At 44.0% G+C, this 19,574-nt stretch overlaps 1 protein-coding gene across 2 annotated transcripts in view; it reads left to right on the top strand.

Annotated features, from left to right (window-relative positions):
- The window catches only part of PICK1 (protein interacting with PRKCA 1), a 123,488-nt gene that overhangs the window by 63,042 nt on the left and 40,872 nt on the right, over positions 1-19,574 (top strand). For both annotated transcript variants that reach the window (XM_086934811.1, XM_086934812.1), the window contains 2 exons: positions 16,778-16,867; positions 19,507-19,560. In XM_086934811.1, the coding sequence (XP_086790937.1) occupies positions 16,778-16,867; positions 19,507-19,560 (144 nt within the window). The remainder of the gene's footprint in view (positions 1-16,777; positions 16,868-19,506; positions 19,561-19,574) is intronic.

Here is a 19,574-nt window from a genome sequence, read left to right on the forward strand (position 1 = left end):
TCATGTATACGTTGAAGAGGGTGGGGCTGAGTGAAGATCCTTGTGGTACGCCGCAGATTACTTCAGTGGCCTCTGACTTGAATGGTGGAAGTCGGACTCTCTGGGTTCTTCCGGTGAGGAACGAGGTGATCCATTCCAGTGCTTTTCCTTGGATTCCGACGTTTCTGAGGCGCTGTAAAAGGGTGCTGTGACAGATTGTGTCGAAGGATGCAGAGAGGTCGAGGAGGATGAGGGCGACTGTGTCTCCATTGTCCAGTAGAGTTCGAATGTCGTCTGTTGCTGCGATGAGGGCGGTTTCAGTGCTGTGTTTGGCTCGGAAGCCGGACTGTGAGGAGTCGAGGTATTTGTTGGTTTCGAGGAAGGCGGCGAGCTGGTTGTTGACCGCTTTCTCAATGACTTTGGCCGGGAATGGAAGGAGTGAGATAGGGCGGTAGTTTTTGAGTTCGGTGGGGTCAGCTGTGGGTTTCTTCAGGAGGGCGCTGAGTTCGGCATGTTTCCAGCTTTCCGGGAAGGTTGCGGAGTTGCGGGAGCAGTTGATGACGTCTCGGAGGTGCGGTGCTATAATGGAGTTTGCTTTGTTAAAGATGTGGTGAGGGCATGGGTCTGTGGGGGATCCTGAGTGGATAGAGTTCATCAGACGGATGGTGTCCTCAGTGGAGATTGGGTTCCAGTCATTGAGGATGTTCAAGGGGGGAGGGGGTTCTGCAGAGGGTTGGGTGGGTTGGTCTTCGGGTCGGTTACCGAAGCTGTTGTGGATGTCTGCAATTTTGTTGTGGAAGAATGAGGCTAGGGAGTCGCAGAGGGCTTGAGAGGGGGTGATGTCTTTGGAGTTGGCTGAGGGGTTGGTAAATTCCTTGACAATGTTGAATAATTCCTTGCTGTTGTGGGCGTTGCTATCTAGTCGGTCCTTGAAAGCGGCTTTCTTGGCATTCCGGATCAGTTGGTGGTGTATGCGGGTGGCGTTTTTGAAGGCGTCCTTGGTGCTGGTGTTTGGGTCTTTTTTCCAGGCCTTCTCAAGGGAGCGACAGAGTTTCTTGGATTTCTTAAGATCATCGTTGAACCAGGAAGCCTTCTTGCTGCCTAGTTTGATTTGTCGTTTTTTCAGTGGTGCAAGGATGTTGGCGCTGTTGGATAACCATTGGGTGAGGTTAGTGGCTGCTTGGTCGGGGTTTGAGGAGTGGGCGGGGGGGTTTTGAAGAAGCGATGAGGAGATTTGGTCGATGGTGATTTTGTTCCAGTTTCTTCGCAGAGTGGGTTGGGGGTGGTTGTTGGATGTGGACTTGTTGTAGGTAAAGTGAACGCAGCTGTGGTCAGTCCAGAGGAGAGCTGTGGTGTGGCTGAAGGAGATATGTTTGCTGGAGGTGAAGATAGGGTCGAGTGTGTGACCTGCGATGTGGGTGGGGGTAGTGACAAGTTGTTTAAGTCCGAGGTTGGCGAGGTTGTCCAAAAGGGTGGTGGTGTTGCGGTTGTTGTTCTTTTCAAGGTGAAAGTTGAGGTCTCCCAAAAGGATGTAATCCTCGGAGGGGAGCGCGTGTGGAGTGATGAAGTCCGTGATGTCTTCACTAAATTGTGCGCGGGGTCCTGGTGGCCTGTAGAGGAGGGTGCCTCTGAGTGTGGTCTTGGGGTCGATGTGGATCTGGAAGTGAAGGTGTTCAGTGTTGGCGAGATTGACGTCTGAGCTGGTTGAGATGCGGATGGATTTCTTATGGACGATAGCGTGGACGCTGCGCGTTGGAACATCTGACATAAATGGAGAGTGGAGGGGGGCGGAGCGTGGGCGGATCAGCTGGGAGGCGGTAGCGGGGAGGGTAGGCGGGCCAAAGGAAGGCAAAACAAACACGAGAAAATGGCTCCTGGGAAAGTGAAACTGGGGCTGAGGAGGATGCAAATCACCACAAGCATACAAAGCAGCACGAAGTAATATGCTAAAGGCGGCGGTAGCTTCAACAAAACAACGTTTAAAGCAGCACACAATGCACAATGTTAAAGGCGGCAGCAGATTCAATTAAGCCAAAGTTGCGCTTCAAAGTAAATAGAGATCGTAATGCGAGGTTTGGCGCTATAATGCGCTATGTTCAAAGTTAGCCTACGATACCACAGGGATAATCTGCCAGCTCTTGGGGCCAGGGAGCGTGGTGGGAGCAACCGCTTTCACCGTGGTCCAGACGTCAGTACAGTGGAATCTTTTACCTCTGACTGGATCAGACTTTGTAATTTATGAATAGAAAAACAGAGGAAAGGTTCCTAGAGAGGTGCTCTTGTATATAGACCCTCCAGCCCTAAGACTAATTTTAATAGCCAAACAAACTTATTGCCCCACATATACTAGCGGCAGACTATTTTCTTCTCATAGAATGTAATTTTCATGCAGAACTTTCTTCTAACGAGGACACTAGCCAGTTAATCACTAATCATAATTAGGGCTCCTGGTTTTATGGTATATATTTTTTTGCCATTTCCGTCTGTATTTATTCATGTTTATTTTTCGGGCATTTTTTCTGTATTTATCCACATTTATTTTTGCTGCAAGCAAAAGACGACACTACAGCTAGTATTTTGCCACATTTATTTAAATTGACAATGCACACATGCGCTCAGTTGTTATTGGTCAACACTATACATTCATCTGAAAACAAACTTTGCCATTTGCAAAATGTCCCAAATATGCTTAAAAGTGCTATCACAAGCCGTTTGTCTCAGAGCCTTGCAGTTTCTGTCATTGGCAGAGTGCCACATTCTCTCTCCCCCACTGAACACCATCCAGCCTCACTGAGAGAAACTCACACTTCCTTCAGCTGCCTGAACAAAGTGAAAAGATGCCTCTCTTAAGTATGTGTGAAGTGATAACAGGTGTGAGCCTTTGTTTCCCATCTGTGGCATTTGCTTCTAGGTGTGAGGCTCCTGGCTGCTCACACCCAGTCAGGAGACTCGAACAGATGGAGGCCTGATGCCACTCCGAATAGGCCATTGTTATGGGCTGAGCAGGAGTCAGAATAAGAAAGCCCCGTCTGCGCCTGCACGTGTTTGCTTGTTGCTATAAAGCAGATAACACGCTGCTCAATTTCAATTTTTATGGCAAGCTCCCCATACTGGAGCGTTGGTTTTGCCATCTTAGTTGTGCACTTTTTTCCTGTGCTTAGGGCAACATTGTGGCTCTGTAAATAAAGCCCTCTGAGGCTGAGCCCTATATTTGCCCACACAGGTTCAAAATTAGTTCAATGTCAAATTTTGCAAAATCACTTGTTTTCACAAGGATGTGGTGTCCCCTTGCCTGCCACTCGTTTTGGGGCAGAAGCGAGCCGAGGTGCCCTCGAGGAGCGCTCTGGAGGAATGTGGGGGCATGGATCTGATTAAAACAAAGAATCCCGAGTGTGGAAAGCGGGAAAGCAGGTCCGCTTCTAATGAAATGTGCCTTAATGCGGGGGTGCACTAGAGTAAGGGTGCTAGCCCCCACTGGTGTTAAAAGGTGGATTTGCGGGGGGGAAAGAAAAAGGGCTACCTGCCCTGTGATTTAAAAGGGAGAATCCTTGCTCTTTTGCGTTTGCCACCAGCCGCCGTTTTTTTTTTGTGACTGTTGACGTGCACTTTTAATAGGTCATGAAGTTGTTGGAAACGTCTTCTTCACATCAAAACTTCTAAAATAAGGTCGCTACATACATGGGTTTATGTCCAATGCTGTATTAACAGGGTATAAACAGCATTGTGAATATGTCTGCACTGCTCTAAATAATCAATGCAGCTTAAATTTGTTTTTAGACATGACTTCTAATCCTCAGTCAACTTTCTTTACAAACTTTTATGAACCCAAGTCTGCGCAAGACTTTAAAAAATACAATGAATTGCCTAAGAAATACATTTTTACAAATATAAAACATGGACACAAAGTTGTGCGCTTCTTTACAGCACACAGCAATTTTTTTATAAAGACATACAATACAATATCAAAACGGTTTTATAAATAACTTCTCTTTTAAAATGTGGGAGGAAACCTGGTTAATTAAATCACAAAGTGATGGAAATCGAGCTAAATCAGCTACTACCCGGTCCTGAAAAATCTTTTTCTTTTCCTAGTGTAAGTCTGAAGGCATACAAATCAATTTGTTCCCCTTTGAAAGTCTTAGTTCGGGGCAGAGGTGAGTATCTCTGCCCTGCAGCTTTTGAACTTTTGAGCCGCCGTTGTGAGCACAACTGCAGACTCACCTTGCAGTTGATTCCCGGCTCCGACTCGGCCCTCTTGGGACAGAAGAAGGCACTGCGGGCTGGGTTCACAGGTGGCACGTCTCAAGGTTTAGGGACAAATCCCTTGTGGCCGGTGATTCAGGTCTTTCAAAGACCTGTGAAGTACTCGGGTGCGTCTCAGTCCGGGCTGAAGCCTCTTAACCCTCTAAGGAGGGGAAGACACCAGATGGGAGCACAGCAAAATTTACTCGTATTTTCCCATTTATATATATAAATACAGACAAAGGAAAACTTGTTTTCCGTCTGTATTTATTTGTATAAATCCGTAAAAACGGAAAAACGGGAGCCCTAATCATAATACGTTAGGGCTAGTGCAGAGGGTGATTGGACCAACACACACTGCAGGGCACACCATAGATCCCCCTGTTCACTAATGAATCTAATGTTGGGGTGAACCCTCCCATCCCCCATATCCGGTCAGACCACAGTTTATTAAAATTCCACATACAAGTTGAAACTTCCAATGAAAAAAGAACCTCAGAATTGCAATTGACCAGGTCCTGGAGAAAAATATGCCAAGCATCCTTTTCCGCTCATTTTAGTCCACCTACACTGGCAGGCCTAGTGAATATAGACCTTGCTCTGGACGTCTTTGAGACATTAATTACACAGTATGTGGGCAAAATTGCACCAGTGTCAAAAGTCAGTATCAAAGTCAAATTTAAAGCCAAAACCTCACCTTGGTTTATCAACTCCCTGAAAATTGACAAACTGGCAAGTAGGAAAGAGGAACGCAAATGGAGAGCAACAAAAGATATGGAGTATAGACTACTAAAACTTTCATAGGCACTAATTAAATAATATTAAGAAAGCCAGGAAAATTTACATTATTAATAGATTTGACAAGGCAGCAAATTCCCAAAGGAAACTATACTGAATCCTAAAAGAATTTACAGTCCCCTCAACTTGTCAGACCATCAGTCCACCCTCACAAGACTGGGTAGACAAATTGTCAATTTTTTATGAGGAAAACATTGATAACGTTTATAACACCTTTCCTAAACACAGGATAAAAGAAGGAAACATTGAGGCTGACGTTATAAATGTTCCTTGCACAGCACATTTAGATGTGTTCACCACACTAACTCAGGAGGAGGTCAGAGATGATATGTCCTTAAAATGACTAAACCTGGCTCACCAGAAGACCTAGCTCCACCTCACATTCTGTCAATTTTATGCCCTGTTTTACTTAACAGTTTCACAGAACTTTTCAAAATGTCTTTAAATTTGAAAACTGTTCCTTATAAATGGAAATCAGCAATGGTCAAACCAATCCTCAAAAACCATTGGCAGATCCTAAAGAGTGTAGTAACTTTTGGCCAGTCTCCTTGCTTCTATATTTTGGGAAGGTAATGGAGTCCCTGGTCAATAAACAGCTAACAACATATTTAGAAAGCTATCAACTGTATGACCCTTCCCAGGCGGGCTGTAGGGGTGGCCACAGCACAGAAACATGTCTTATAGAGGTAGTTGACAACATAAGACTCTCTCTAGTTGACGGGCAGGCATCAATGGTTGTCCTATTAGATCTATAGGCCACCTTCAACACCATCTCTTAAGCAATCTTAATACAGAGACTAGAGGAGAAAGTCAGAGTAAAGTCCTCAACTGGCTGAGAAATTACTTGAAAGGACGGACCACCTGTACAACTAGAATCTCTAGTCTCCCGTATTTCAACGGTTGACAGAGGAGTCCCCCAGGGATAGGCACTCAGCCCTATGCTATTTACCATTTAAGTTGTGCCACTGGCAAGAGTAATGAGATCTTATGAGTTTGACGTAATCTCAAATAAAGATGATACCCAATTGGTAATTACCCTGGACCCAATCCAGCTGACACTAAAACCAGATTCAAAAATTGTATGACTCACATAACTAACTGGATGCAAACCAGCTACCTCCAACTTAACGCAAGTAAGACGGAGGTAATATTATTTGGAAAAGCACACAAACTGTGGTCAGGTGACTGGTGGCCTACGAGTCTGGACCTCAGTCCTTCCCCAAAAACCACTGTATGAAACCTAGGTGTAATTTTTGATTGCAAGCTGTCCATGAAGGACCAGGTAAAACCATATCCTGGGCACCTGCTATGGCATTATGCAAACTCTATGAAAAAGATTCAATGGATTCCTATGGAACCCAGGAAATCATTAGTTAAGGGTCTGATAATTAGTTGCCTGGACTCTAGAAACACATTAATGGCATCCATAAATTAGGCATTATATACAATACACACCTGATGTTGCACAACACCGCTGCCAAATTGGTATTAAATCTTCCACCTCTGTCTCCATCTGCCCCCAGCTTAAAATTCCTACATTGGCTCCCAATTAGGAAATTACGCGTTTCAAGCTCATTTGTCTTACAAGTCCTTTTATGGAAATTGGCCGAAGTATTTGGGGAAGAAACTCAATTGGTATGTACCCCAAAAAAATTCTAGGTCAGGAGGAAAACGTTTATTGATCCCCTTTAGGGCCCGAACTGCTAGAAATGGTGGCAGATCTTTCTCCCACTTAGCCCCTCAACAGTGGAACGAGCTCCCGATGCACCTCCGAGCCATCACGGACCACAGGCAATTTAAAAAAGAGCTGGAAACCTTGTTGTTTTAAACACCTTCTATGCTGTGGTTAACATGCTCTAATGAACCCACTACAGCACCATGTGACCCTTCTGGGTGTGTGTGTGGATCTGGGTGTGTGGCTCCGGGTGTGTGGGTGTGTGTATGGCTCTGGGTGTGTGTGTGTGTGTGTGTGGCTCTGGGTGTGTGTGTGTGGCTCTGGGTGTGTGGGTGGGTGTGGCTCTAAGTGTGTGTGTGGCTCTGGGTGTGTGTGTGTGGCTGGCTCTGGGTGTGTGTGTGTGGTAGTAATCGCTGTCTGATGAGCTCGTCCAGTAGGGTACAATAGGTCTTACATTTGCGAGAGATTAAGCTGTTGGCAATGTAAATGACAATGCCATTTATTTATCTGTTTTCAAAACCAACACATAAATAACATTTTTGTCATTTACAATGCCAATAGCTCTAACTTTTTTGCAAAGGCGAAACCGTTGCATTGTAAATGCTTGTTTTAAAAGAGTTTATTTGTGCCATACAAGAAAAGCACATCCCACACAACTGAAGCTAAATTTTAAAAAAACTTGCCTCATTTTGTAGTCATGCGCATCCATGTTGTATGCTCCTACAAAATGTTGCTTTTAATTACATAATTTTTAGTTATGGTGCACAGCAACCACACTGCTTTACAGCACGGTTGAAAATCATTGCCAGAATCAATGGGTCTCATAGGTGTGAGCCTTTAGGTTTGCTAAAGCTGGTTTTATAATGTTCTATTGTCTGAGTGCCTGGGGTTAAACAAAAAGCAGAATAGCGTTGTTCTGCTTTCCTCTTTGAAAGTTTTTTTTAATGTATGCAGTCAGGAAAGCTGTCTCTGTTGCCTCTTTACAAGTCTTTTATTTTCTTTAGGAGGGGGGCCTCTTAGTGCCTTATTTTTTTATTTTGCTGCACTGCTTTAGTGGAGTGTGAACTGACTGAACCCTAGGAGTTATGTAGAGGCCTGTAGGGTGCCAAAATTCCTCGATGGACGTTTGATTGCTAAATCCTTGTTTAATAATCTTATGCTAGACTGTTGTTAGACCTGTCCCAGGACAACAGAATCATCTATAAATGCGCGTTGGGAGACCTGAGAGCGAAATGGGATCCCACCCCTGAAGGTAAATTTACAGAGCTAGGATGGGCTGCATCATTGAGTTTCAAAGCTAGGGTTTTGAGAACTGCAGTATTCAAGCTTCTTCATTTCCTTTATACAGAACAAACCTGCCTAACACGAAATATTTGCACATCATTTATCCCCATACCCCCCATTCAGGAAACTGACCTTACAACTTCAGCTTCAAGCACGCGTTCTGTTTCACCACAAGCTAAACGCATACTCGTGGTTAAGGCAGTTGGTGTTCTAGTTTACTAAGCAGGCGGGCAGAGGAACTAGAAGGTAGGATCTGCACAAAGGACAGGAACACGGTGAGATAAGTTGGGCTGGTGATCGGTGGGTGATAGGTTTTAAGGGAGGGAGCCGGTTTTAGGGCTCAGAGTCGGAGTGTGAGAGGGGGTAGGTTTAAAGGGTGGGGTTCAGTTTTAGGTTTTGAGAAAGGGGCCAGTTTTAGGACTCAGGCTGGTGGACTGGGGTTGGGGTAGGTTTTAAGGTAGGGGGCAGAGTTAAAGGGCTCAGGGCGGGAGGAGGGGCAGTTTTCAAGGCAGGGGAGCAGTTTTTAGGGTTCAAGGCGGGGGGTCGGAATAGTTTAAGGTTTTAGAGGTGGGGTTGTTTTTAGGGTGTGGGGGGCAGGCGGGTTATAGTGCAGGGACCAGGATTTTCGGAATCAGGGCGGAGGGGATGGGTCGTGAATTTTACCACACATCCCTTTACCAAACATGCCTTTACCACAAAATTGTGTGGTAAAGGCATACATGGTAAAGGCATGCGTTGTTTAGGCTCATTCATTGTTGGGGCTGTGTGGTAGTGGCACGCGTGTTTCAGCCATGTGTGTCATATAACTACCCCCACTCCTATCCCAGATGTGTGGAGGAGGAGGCTGCTTTCCTGCATGTGATATGTGCTTTCTCTCCAGCAGGCAATTTGGATTTCAGTGGTAGACCAAGCAAAAGACCCACGTGTAGCTTGCGTACTCTATAAAACGTTAAGCTTCCACATGTTAATTATTAAATCTATTATGTCTTAATGTTTGATGTGGCTTAATTTGCTATATTGTAGTTTTCATTATCCTTTGTTATCATTAGCATATGTGTATATCTTTTTCGGTTTGTTAATGTTTACAGCATGTTAATAAATGCTCTGAACACCTGTATTACTATATATCTGATAGACGTCTGTTTTCTGAAGACCTTTTATGGTGTAATTATTTAGCTTCACCCACCTCTGCTTCCCTACTGATGGGTTCTTTTTATGCTATAATGTGGCTATCTTGTTTTTGGGCATCCCACTGGAACATCAAAAATTGTTAACCATTTTAGATATTTTCCAGAGATTTGCAAATTCCCCACCTTTTCCCATTGTAATAAGATAATATCTCATTACACTACACAAGACATTTGTAGGGTGGTTTCCAAGAGTGGGTTTTTAATCCATTTTTATAGCAGATCTAAGTGAAACAGAAGATTCTCTAAATTGGTCCTCTCTATTCTACTGGTGATCCACCTTGACAAAGCAATCTGATTGTGTCGTTATAACAGATATCCTTCCTTGAAAACCATTGTAACAGGAAAAATAGCTGACTTGTTTGTGACCTAGTCAGGAGTTCGTAAGATCCCTGGTCACAGAATGGACGAGTCCTAATCATTTGAATGTTGTCTGATTAGCCACTGATATTAGCATAGAGTTCAGGTGATATCTTTCCATTAGTTATAGATTTTACGATTCATTGTCTTACTTGTGCATTTTCAAATCTCATTCTTAAGTCTTGCTGTGAACCTCTCACATGAAAACCCCCCCACTATCCTTAAAGCAGTGGTTCCCAAACTCTTTTGACCGGCGGCTCCCTTGACCCATTGGCCATTGCCCGTGGCTCCCCAATGTTACTTTTTTTGAAGGGGGGGGGGGGCCTTAAGCTCGCAATGGGTATACTTACATTTTTCTCCCTGGAAATAATTGGGATATTATTTATGGATTTTTTTTTTATATATGGATTTTATAAAGCGCACGGCTACCCCCAACGGGGGTGTCCCGGCGCTAAAACTGTCTACTGGAGGGCAAGAGCAATCTAAATAGAAGAGAATAGCCAAGTTTTCAGGCGTCTTCGGAACAGAGCTTCAGATGGGGCGAATCTGAGGTCGATTGGTAAGCTGTTCCAATGTTTGGCAGCTAGAACAGCAAAGGCTCTGCCACCCATTCTTGAGCGACGGAATCTAGGCACAAGCATGAGACGCAGGTTGTTAGAACGAAGGTCTCTGACTGAGTGAGACAGTCTCAGTCTCTTTCTTAAGTATTCTGGGCCAGAGCCATTAAGTGCTCGATAAGCCAGAACAAGCGTTTTAAATTTGATACGGTTGGCTATTGGGAGCCAATGGAGTTCTTTGCGAAACGCAGAGATCGGGTGTCTGAATGGGATATTGCCAATCAGTCTTGCCGCAGCATTTTGTACTACTTGCAGGCGTTCAATTTGATATAAAGGGGCCCCAGCATAAAGACTGTTGGCGTAATCCAGATGGGCGGTAATTAAGGCCTGAGTGACGGTTCTGCGGGCCTCCATAGGCAGAAATGGAAAGATCTTTCTCATCATTTTTAATTTGCCAAAGCAGGTCGCAGTAACCTTATTGATTTGAGGGCTACAGGAGAGCGTATCATCAAATGTGAACCCCAAATTGCGGGCAGAGTGGACCAGGATTGGAGGGGGGTTAAGTACCGTTGGCCACCATAATGGGGGTGGAATGGTCATTTTTTGATTAAAAACAAGACCTCAGTCTTGTCGGTATTAAGCCGCAGGTGGTTTGAGGACATCCACGAACAGATTTCGCCAAGACAATGGCGGAAGCTGGAGAGGCTGGAGTCAGAGTGATCTCTAAATGAAAATATCAGCTGTGTGTCATCAGCATATGAGATCACTCTGACTCCGCATGCCTCCACTACCTTGGCTAGCGGGGCCAGGTAGACATTGAAAAACAAAGGACTCAACGCTGAGCCTTGTGGGACTCCGCGTTCGAGAGGTTTGCATCCAGATTTAAAGGGTCTGAGAAGAACCCTCTGTGAGCGTCCCAAAAGAAAAGAACGGACCCATGCCAGGGCAGTGCCGCTCAGTCCAATCTGCTCCAGTCGGCCTAGAAGAATTTTGTGGGACACCGTATCGAAAGCGGCGGATAGGTCGAGGAGGACCAGCATGGCCTCCTCGCCCTTATCCACACATTCTCGTACAGCGTACAGGGATGAAGCTGATGAAGGTATTATAATCCTATACTTACATCTTTATTCTTGCGGTCTCCTCCCTAAAATTGCCTCCAAATCAATGCAAGTAAAACACATTTCTCAGATTTTTTTTTTAAACATCCCTCCTTTCTTGCTTCCAAATGTTGGCATTATGCAGTATGTCATGTTTTACTTCCCTGTGCTCAAGGCGAGAGCAGGCATGTCTGGAAATGTATCTGTGCTGAAAGAAATGTGTACTGGAAGCACCTATGATTCAAGTACAAATGAATGAATGAATGAATAAATACGCACTTGTATAGCGCATGGCTACCCAACGTCATCCCAGCGCTTCCTATGACACCTTATCATTCACCAACAAGATCCCTGTACCTGGGGCGCTAATAACTTAGCAAAGACATGAGTACACATTACTCGAATTGCGTTCATTTTTTTGCATAACGATGGGATGAGAGACGGTCCCGGTTTCCATACCGTACGATTGCTACCTCAATCGTTTTTAATCGAGTCAAATCGTGATTCAGTCAGCCGGTATGAGTTACACATGCTGACTAGGGTGTCCAAAACGGATGTTCAACAGATTGGTGCATTGACCGAGTGTTCTATACCCTGATGAATCTGCCGAAATTTACAGGGCAGTGAAACATGTCGGTATCAGGTACTGGTAGGCGATATTAAGCTACCAACCTTATTTTTAATTCTTCAGCTCACACTAATACGAAGAATAAAGTAATTGAGTGGGTGTGGCTGTTGATTTTATGTCACTCTGTCTGTTATGAGTTAATGTTGTTGGACTCTTTATGTTGCACCTCTACACGCATTTCTTTTTGTGTGTTGTAATTTTTTCTGTTTTCTGTTCGGATTGGAAGACAACCGATGATGAGAAAGGGGCATTGAGTTGGTAACATCTGCCAACATCCCCGAGGGTGTTCGCCCGTGAGGTGTCTTCCTCTCCACCACACATTTTTTCTTCTTAAGGTGTGGACACATATGGTGAAGTGTGGATAGATGCACTGTTAGTTTATACAGCAGACATCTATGGGACATCACGCTGGACATTTTTTGAATTGAGACCACAGTATTTAATTTTTTTGGAACCATAGAATGAGTGGGGACTACTAGACATTAGAGGAGCAATACCACACTGCGATAGATAGCAGGGGTCTAGCTCGTTATGCAAAAAAATGAACGCAATTCGAGTAATGTGTACTCATGTCTTTGCTAAGTTATTAGCGCCCCAGGTACAGGGATCTTGTTGTTGATTGACTGGTTAGAGTGGAGGGCGATCCCCTATACCGTTCCATATCCCTCTTGACTCCTTTTTGCTATTACCTTATCATTCACCACAGCTCATGGAAAAAGAAAAGTTTTCAACTGCTTCCTGAACCGGAAATAGTTATGTTCATGACGAATATGGTCAGGAAGCTGGTGCCAGAATTTAGCTGCGTTGTAAGGGAACCGTCGGCCTCCCATTCGCGACCGTTTAATCCTAGGGACTACAAGAAGTTGTTTGTTGTTTGATCGGAGTGTCCGAGTGGTGCGATATAATTGCACCATGGGATGAATAAGAGGGGGGCCATTACCAGCAATGGACTTATGGACAATGGACATTGCCTTGAACCAAATTCTTTCCTGAACAGGAAGCCAATGCAACTGGCGAAGTGCTAACTTAGCAGAGTTATGTTTTGGGACATTCATTAGAAGGCGGGCAGTTCTAGACAGTCTGTAAGATCTTAGTAGTTACTTGTGGCACGCCCAAAGAAACTCCATTTGCATAGTCTAGCCGCGATAAAATAAGGGCTTGGACCAGCATACGCCTAGCTTCAAATGGAAGAAGAGGCAGAATCTTCCTTATCGATCTAAGCAGACCATAGCAGTTAGCAGCAACTTTACGTGCTTGAACTGTGAAATTAAGGTGGGCGTCAAACCATACGCCCAAGCTCTTGATTTGTTTCTTTGGTACAGGAGGGCCAAGACAGCTAGGCCTCGTGGGTTCTAAATTCATGGGGGCTGCATGGCCTAGTATCATAATTTCTGTCTTGGCGCCATTCAGTTTAAGAAAAGACAGATCCATCCACTCTGATACCTTCACCAGACAAGAAGTAAGGTTCAAGTCAGTTTTATCATGTTGGCTAAGGGACACCACCAACTGGGTGTCATCAGCGTAGGTGACCATCTGGATCCCCCAGGGGAGCACCACATCCGCAAGGGACCTCATGTAGATGTTAAACATGGCGGGACTCAACGAAGATCCCTGGGGGACTCCATACTGCAAAGGAATCTGCTTGGAGAGAACATCCTCTTCAAAGACCGCAAATGATCTGTCTGAGAGGAAGGACTGCAACCATTTAAGGGCACCTCCCTGAGTTTTTGGATCATAATTTGATGGTTTACTGTGTCAAAGGCTGCGCTGAGATCTAACAAGATGGTCGCAGCGCAGCCTCCATTGTCCACGATTTTTCTGGTTTCTTCAGCCACAGCAAGAAGGGTGGTCTCCGTTCCCTGATGGCGTCTAAAGCCAGTCTGAGTAGGATGGAGGCATTTTTTTCCTCCACAAAAGCTGCCATAATGGAGTTAGCATATTTTTCTGCAAGTTTACTAATACCGGCAATAAAGAGATGGGGCTTTAATTGACCCAGTCATGAGGATCTAAGTTGGGCTTTTTCAGAAGAGCTTTAACTCTTGCTCATTTCCTGAGAAGCGGGACCTGCCCCGTTACAAGAGAGGAGTTTATTACGTCCAAAATAACTGGGGATGATCTCTGAGACCAGATTGAAAATGGAAGGAGGGACGGGGTCTGCTGGAGATCCCGATTTAAGTTCCCTCAGAAGTTTCTGCAGGGCCGGTAGAGTCAGCGAAGCAAATTACTCCAGCCTAACTTGTTGAGTGGGTGGGGGTATCTTTATGTCCAGATCATTTTGTTGGATCGTTGAATATATGTTCTAGACCTTTGTGGGGAAGAAATTTGCTATTTCATCACAACGCTTTTGGAGATCCACCGATTCATTAAGAGGACTAGGAGGAGTGATCAGGGATTTCATAATTGTAAAAATGTCCTTAGTGGAATTAGAAGCAGAAGCAATTTTTTCATGATAATAGCTAGTTTGAGCAGCTTTTATTTAATTTTTATAAAGCTTAAGTTCTACTCTATAATTGCTCTTGCTAATCTCAGTAAAATCCTTTCTCCATTTCCTTTCAAATTGCTTGCAAGATTGTTTAAGCTGTCTGAGTTTGTGAGAGTACCACGCTTTCTTATTAGGCCTGACTCGATTGCTTAATTCTTTCTTGGGGAGAGCAGAGTCCAAAGAGGACTCCAGTCAGCTGTTAAAATTGTCATTATCCATCGTAGGTTTCTTGAAAGATAAGGGGGTGGAGTTTATAAGTTTAGTTGCCCAACTTTCAACCGAAAGTTTGGACCATGTACGGCCAAGCTTTTTAGTCCTGATAAATGGTTGTAGCAGATCTCCGGGGGTCCAAATGAATGATAATAAAAAATGGTCAGACCAGGGTACTACGATGGTCTCAACCAAAGTAATATTTGTGAGATTAGTAAAAAAAAGGGTCGAGCAGATGGCCTAATTTGTGGGGCGGGCCTGTCACAATTTGCTTAAATTCAAAGGTTTCCAAGCCTGCCATGAGGTCCTGCGAAGGGGAGGAGTCAGGGTCATCAAAATGGATGTTAAAATCACCCAGGATCGAGAAATTGGGTACGAGGCTTGCCCCATTTGTGGCTATGTTTGGGAGATCGTTGCAAAAGTTGCCAAATGCTCCTGGTAGACGGTATAAAAGAATTCCTGAGAAAGTACAAGTGGGTGAAAAGCTAATGCCAAAGGAGGGACTCTCGCAATCAGATAGAGGGCACATAGTCGATCTACAACTATAAATATTTATATATATAATGGCAATCCCCCCACCACTATCACAATATTGTCTGAAGATGGCTTAGTCAGGGGGGGGGGAGTAGCCTGAACCATGTCCGCATCGGAATCTTTATTGGTCCAGGTTTCCATCAGGAAGAGAGCGGCAGGGCTCCTCTCTTCTATAAGCAGATGAATTTCACTTGAATGTTTAGGAAGGGATCGACAACTGAGATGTAACATTGATATGGAGTTACCTTTACCATCTTCGGGGGAGGGGGGTAGTATAAAAAAGCTTAAAGTTAAAATTGCAGAGAGGGAAATTAATATTTCCCTCTTCCAATGAAATAATATGGGTACACATATTCCTCATCTCACCTCTAATCCTAAAGAGCTGCTCCCTGTTGTAGCAATGGTCATCTGGGGGGAATTGGACAGGGATTCTGGCCTCTAGCCCCGTCCTGGCGTGGACGGGCGCAGATGGGCTTGGCTTTGGTGCGCCGGCGGCATGCCCCCTTCGTGGAGGGCAGGACATGTTGCTTAAGTAGGTTAGGCTCACTAGAGCACTAATCCCCCTGTCTCCGCCCCTCGCCAGCCGTCAGAGGAGCAATGGAGCCGCCTACACCCTCCACACAAACGATAAAGACCGTGGCGGACCTGGGTGGGTGGCGGGAACAAGAACCCTTCAAGGTAAGGTAGGAATGATGTGCAGCAAGGCAAAATGCAGAATATTAAAAACACAGCAATTTACTAAACTTTAAACCAGAACAAAATGCCCCTACAAAGCTGTTTCCATGAGCAGGATACTTGCGTGTGTCTACAAAGCGGCGGCAGGACAGGCTGCCTAAGTAGGTTAGGCTCACTAGAGCGCTAACCCCCCTGTCTCCGCCCCTCGCCAGCCGGCAGAGGAGCAATGGAGCCGCCTACACCCTCCACACAAATGGTAAAGACCGCAGTGGACTGGGGTTCGTGGTGGGAACAAGAACCCTTCAAGGTAAGGTAGGAATGATGTGCAGCAAGGCAAAATGCAGAATATTAAAAACACAGCAATTTACTAAAGTTTAAAACAGAACAAAATGCCCCCTACAAAGCTGTTTCCGTGAGCCGGATACCTGCGTGTGTCTAATGTCAATACTTAATAATTTTTAGTGTGTTTAATAGAAAGGACAACTGTACTTTCCTCATAACTTACATTGGGGATAGTGCATTTGGAAAAAAACGAAACTATCAACGAGTAACAAAATTAATTGTGCATCGTCCGCTAACTTTGGGAGTGTTGGAATGTTGGGATCTAGTGAAATATGGAGGTCATCTCCCCCGACATGCAATCATTTAAGCACTACTTTTACAGCTTTAGGCATGTCACTTACAAATCATTGACATCTTGCCTTTAAGTCCAATTAGTTTAACTGAAGCCAACAGCCCCATCAAGATTAAAGTACTTGGTGCGTGGCTCCCCTGGCTAGGTTTGACGGCTCCCCAGGGAGCCAGGGTGCACAGTTTGGGAACTATTGCCTTAAAGGAAGATAAAGCATGCTATCATCTCTAGACCTAGCTTTGCTTTGAGTCAGACCTCGCATAAAGGTCCTGGATGTTTTGTTGCTCAGAATGTGTTTGATTGGTTTGTTCCTGGACACTATGATCTCTTCAGTATTGGATTTCTTTATTGCAAGTTGGGGCTCATTCAGCACTACCCACGCCTTGACGCCTACTACACAACTCTAGGTTTATAACTTCTGTCTGTTATTGTTTTTAGTGCTGAAGAAGGTGAAACACAGATTGGTGGAGAATGTGAGCTCTGGAACAGCGGATGCACTAGGGCTGAGCCGGGCCATCCTCTGCAATGGTAAAGTTTAGACACATGCCACTTTCTGTTTCTTTTTTCATATGTTTACATTTGGTTTTGACCCATTTTAACCAAAATGCTTTATCTAACAAGATGTCTTAGTACATTGAGCTAGATGGAGTTGGACTGTGAATATAGGCAAACAATAGTAATTGCTTAGCGTAGATGGAGGTGCAGGTAACTGTATGGCATATGGGAAAAATACACCAATTTAGAATGTTTTATGAGGATCTTGTAATATGTGAGTGGGCTGTGTCAGCACCGTTGAGATTTAAGTGTGAGGAGAGGACATTTGAATCTCCTTGGTGCCTTTAGGTGTATGGGGTAGAGGGTGTAGAGAGTGGACCTGAGCTCCACTTGTACATTGCTCCAGATCAGAGGATCTAAAAGTTGAACACAACTAGAATTGAGGTGGAGCAGAAATTCTTAGAGAACAGATGAAATAATGATTTACAGAGAACAGAGATTAATTTGGAGTATTTAAAAGGGAATCTGTAAGAAATGTAGAAATAGACCCCAAATTATTGTGAGAGTACTTGTGGATCAAACTCTAATATTTCAAATTTAGTGGTAGTTACTTCTTTGGGGGATTTTGTAAGCAGGTTATTACAATAATCCACTTAGTGCATGGCTAGAGTATTTGAGAGTGATTTGGTGGGTGGAGTGGGAGACGAGACACATTTAAAAAAAACATTGAGCATAAAGAATCTGGCTGCAATGGCATTATTAGACCCAAAGCATCATGCACACACCCTTGAATTGTATAGCTCTCCAGGGTTTCTGGCGATTGAGTGATTGAATGATGTCTGTAAGCTGTGCTTAGAGAGATATTCAATAAACGGGTTGAACACCAACTGTCCTATGGTTTTAGATAAAAAGCAGTTGAGAAAGAGAGGGATACTTGTGTTAGAGGAAAGGCCTGCGTTTGTGTTTTTAAATGGCAGTGCCAGAGCATTGATTAAGTAGAATACACATGATTACGTGGAAGAGGTTCTAAAGAGAAGTGGCAGTGCTAGAAGAGCCTTGGATGTAATAATGTGAACATAGAAAGGATGTGATTTAATAACTTGGTTCAGAAAGGGTTCACATTTTTAAGGCTGAGAACCATCTCATTTTGGGCTGTGGCAAAAAAACAAAGTGAGGCGTGAGGAGCAACTAGTGGGGAACTTCTAGAGTATGAGAAGGAAGATGGTCTGTTAGGAAAGTGATAAGAGTGGCGCTGATGCTTTTACTTCTCTTATGAAAATAACAACAAAGTCATTTACCAAGAGGCTAGATGAAGTTATTATAGTCAAGACTGATCGAGGGAAGGAGGTGACTTAACCGAATGATTTTGAAGTAGAATTGTTATAACTTGACTTTGGCATCGTAACAGCTACAGGGAAGGGTATTTAGCATCTGTTTGTACTCCTCATGATGAATGAATGAATAGCGTTTTTATACCGCGCAAAACTTAGCCCCAAGGGGCATCAAGGCGCAAAATGTGTAATGGTTGTGAGATTTTCTTCATTTGTTTATGCAGTGCATATCCTAGTGTTTACATAGTGGATGTGTGGAGATATACAGGGCTTCACTCAAAAAGCTACATGTATCGAAAAGCAGAGGTAGTCGGTGGGGGCATGAAAGGCTGAATGAAGAGAACTATTAATTAAGTGTATTTAACAGCATTAAAGTGTATTATTTGTGTAGGATCGTAACAGAGGTGGTCATTGTATTCAGGGGTAGAGTCACTCTTAATGTTCAACTTTGAGTAGACTGCTTATGGTTGGGTAGTGGGGTGTGGAAATTCACAGTAAAAGTCGGGTACCTGATCAGGCTTGGGGGACTCGGTATCAAATGAGGCAGAGGATTGTCGCATGAGAAGTTGTGAGCGATTTGAGAGGAGCTGAAAGAGTTTTGAATATCATTCCTAAAGTCTAAGATCCGATGAGCTTAGCAGAGAGGTAGAGGTGTGAAGAATGGCACTGAGGTAAATAATTATTCAATGGGTTAATGATCAGTGTATAACCACAATATCGTCTCTGAAGGGTGCTGTTAATCTGACTACATGATATTTCAGAGAGAACCTGGAAGGAAGGAATCTAATTCTATGAAAGTTTTGTTTTGGAGGAGACCAAATGCACATCATTTTAATCTTGAGCACGATGAGATGTACAATGTTCTGTGGCTGACACGGAAAGCCTATCCTTTTACTTACTATCTATGATAACAGTGAATTGTAAATGTCAGTAATGAAAGCTGTTTTATTGCAAATGGACCTTGTTTTGCAAAGAAATTGTGACCTAACTTAGAAATCTTCATTGTAAAAATCCATGGTAAAAAAATGTTTTGGGCCTTTTCAGAAAGCTGTTAATGAATATTGCTTTTCTACGGTTGATTGTCGAAGGAGTGTTACTTTTACGAACATCTTTTACAGTTTAATAACTTTAGAATGTTGGGGCCTCCGTTAATTACAGTGAGGGGCAGAGGACCAACACTGCCTGGTGTAGATCTTCTCTTTCAACATTCCAGTGCCTGTGTTTCTGTTTCTCCCTGTCTCAGATCAATTGTTGAATCAAAACCATGTTGGAACCCATGCCATTCTTCTCCTTTGAGCCACAGTTTTTTGAGACTTTATTTTTGGGTCTTTGTTTCTTCAGATGGGCTGGTGAAGCGGTTGGAAGAACTGGAACGGACTGCGGAGCTTTACAAAGGTACCTTTAGAGTA

Source organism: Lissotriton vulgaris, chromosome 8 (genome assembly GCF_964263255.1).
Source record: "Lissotriton vulgaris chromosome 8, aLisVul1.2, whole genome shotgun sequence".
In the NCBI taxonomy this organism is placed as follows: domain Eukaryota; kingdom Metazoa; phylum Chordata; class Amphibia; order Caudata; family Salamandridae; genus Lissotriton; species Lissotriton vulgaris.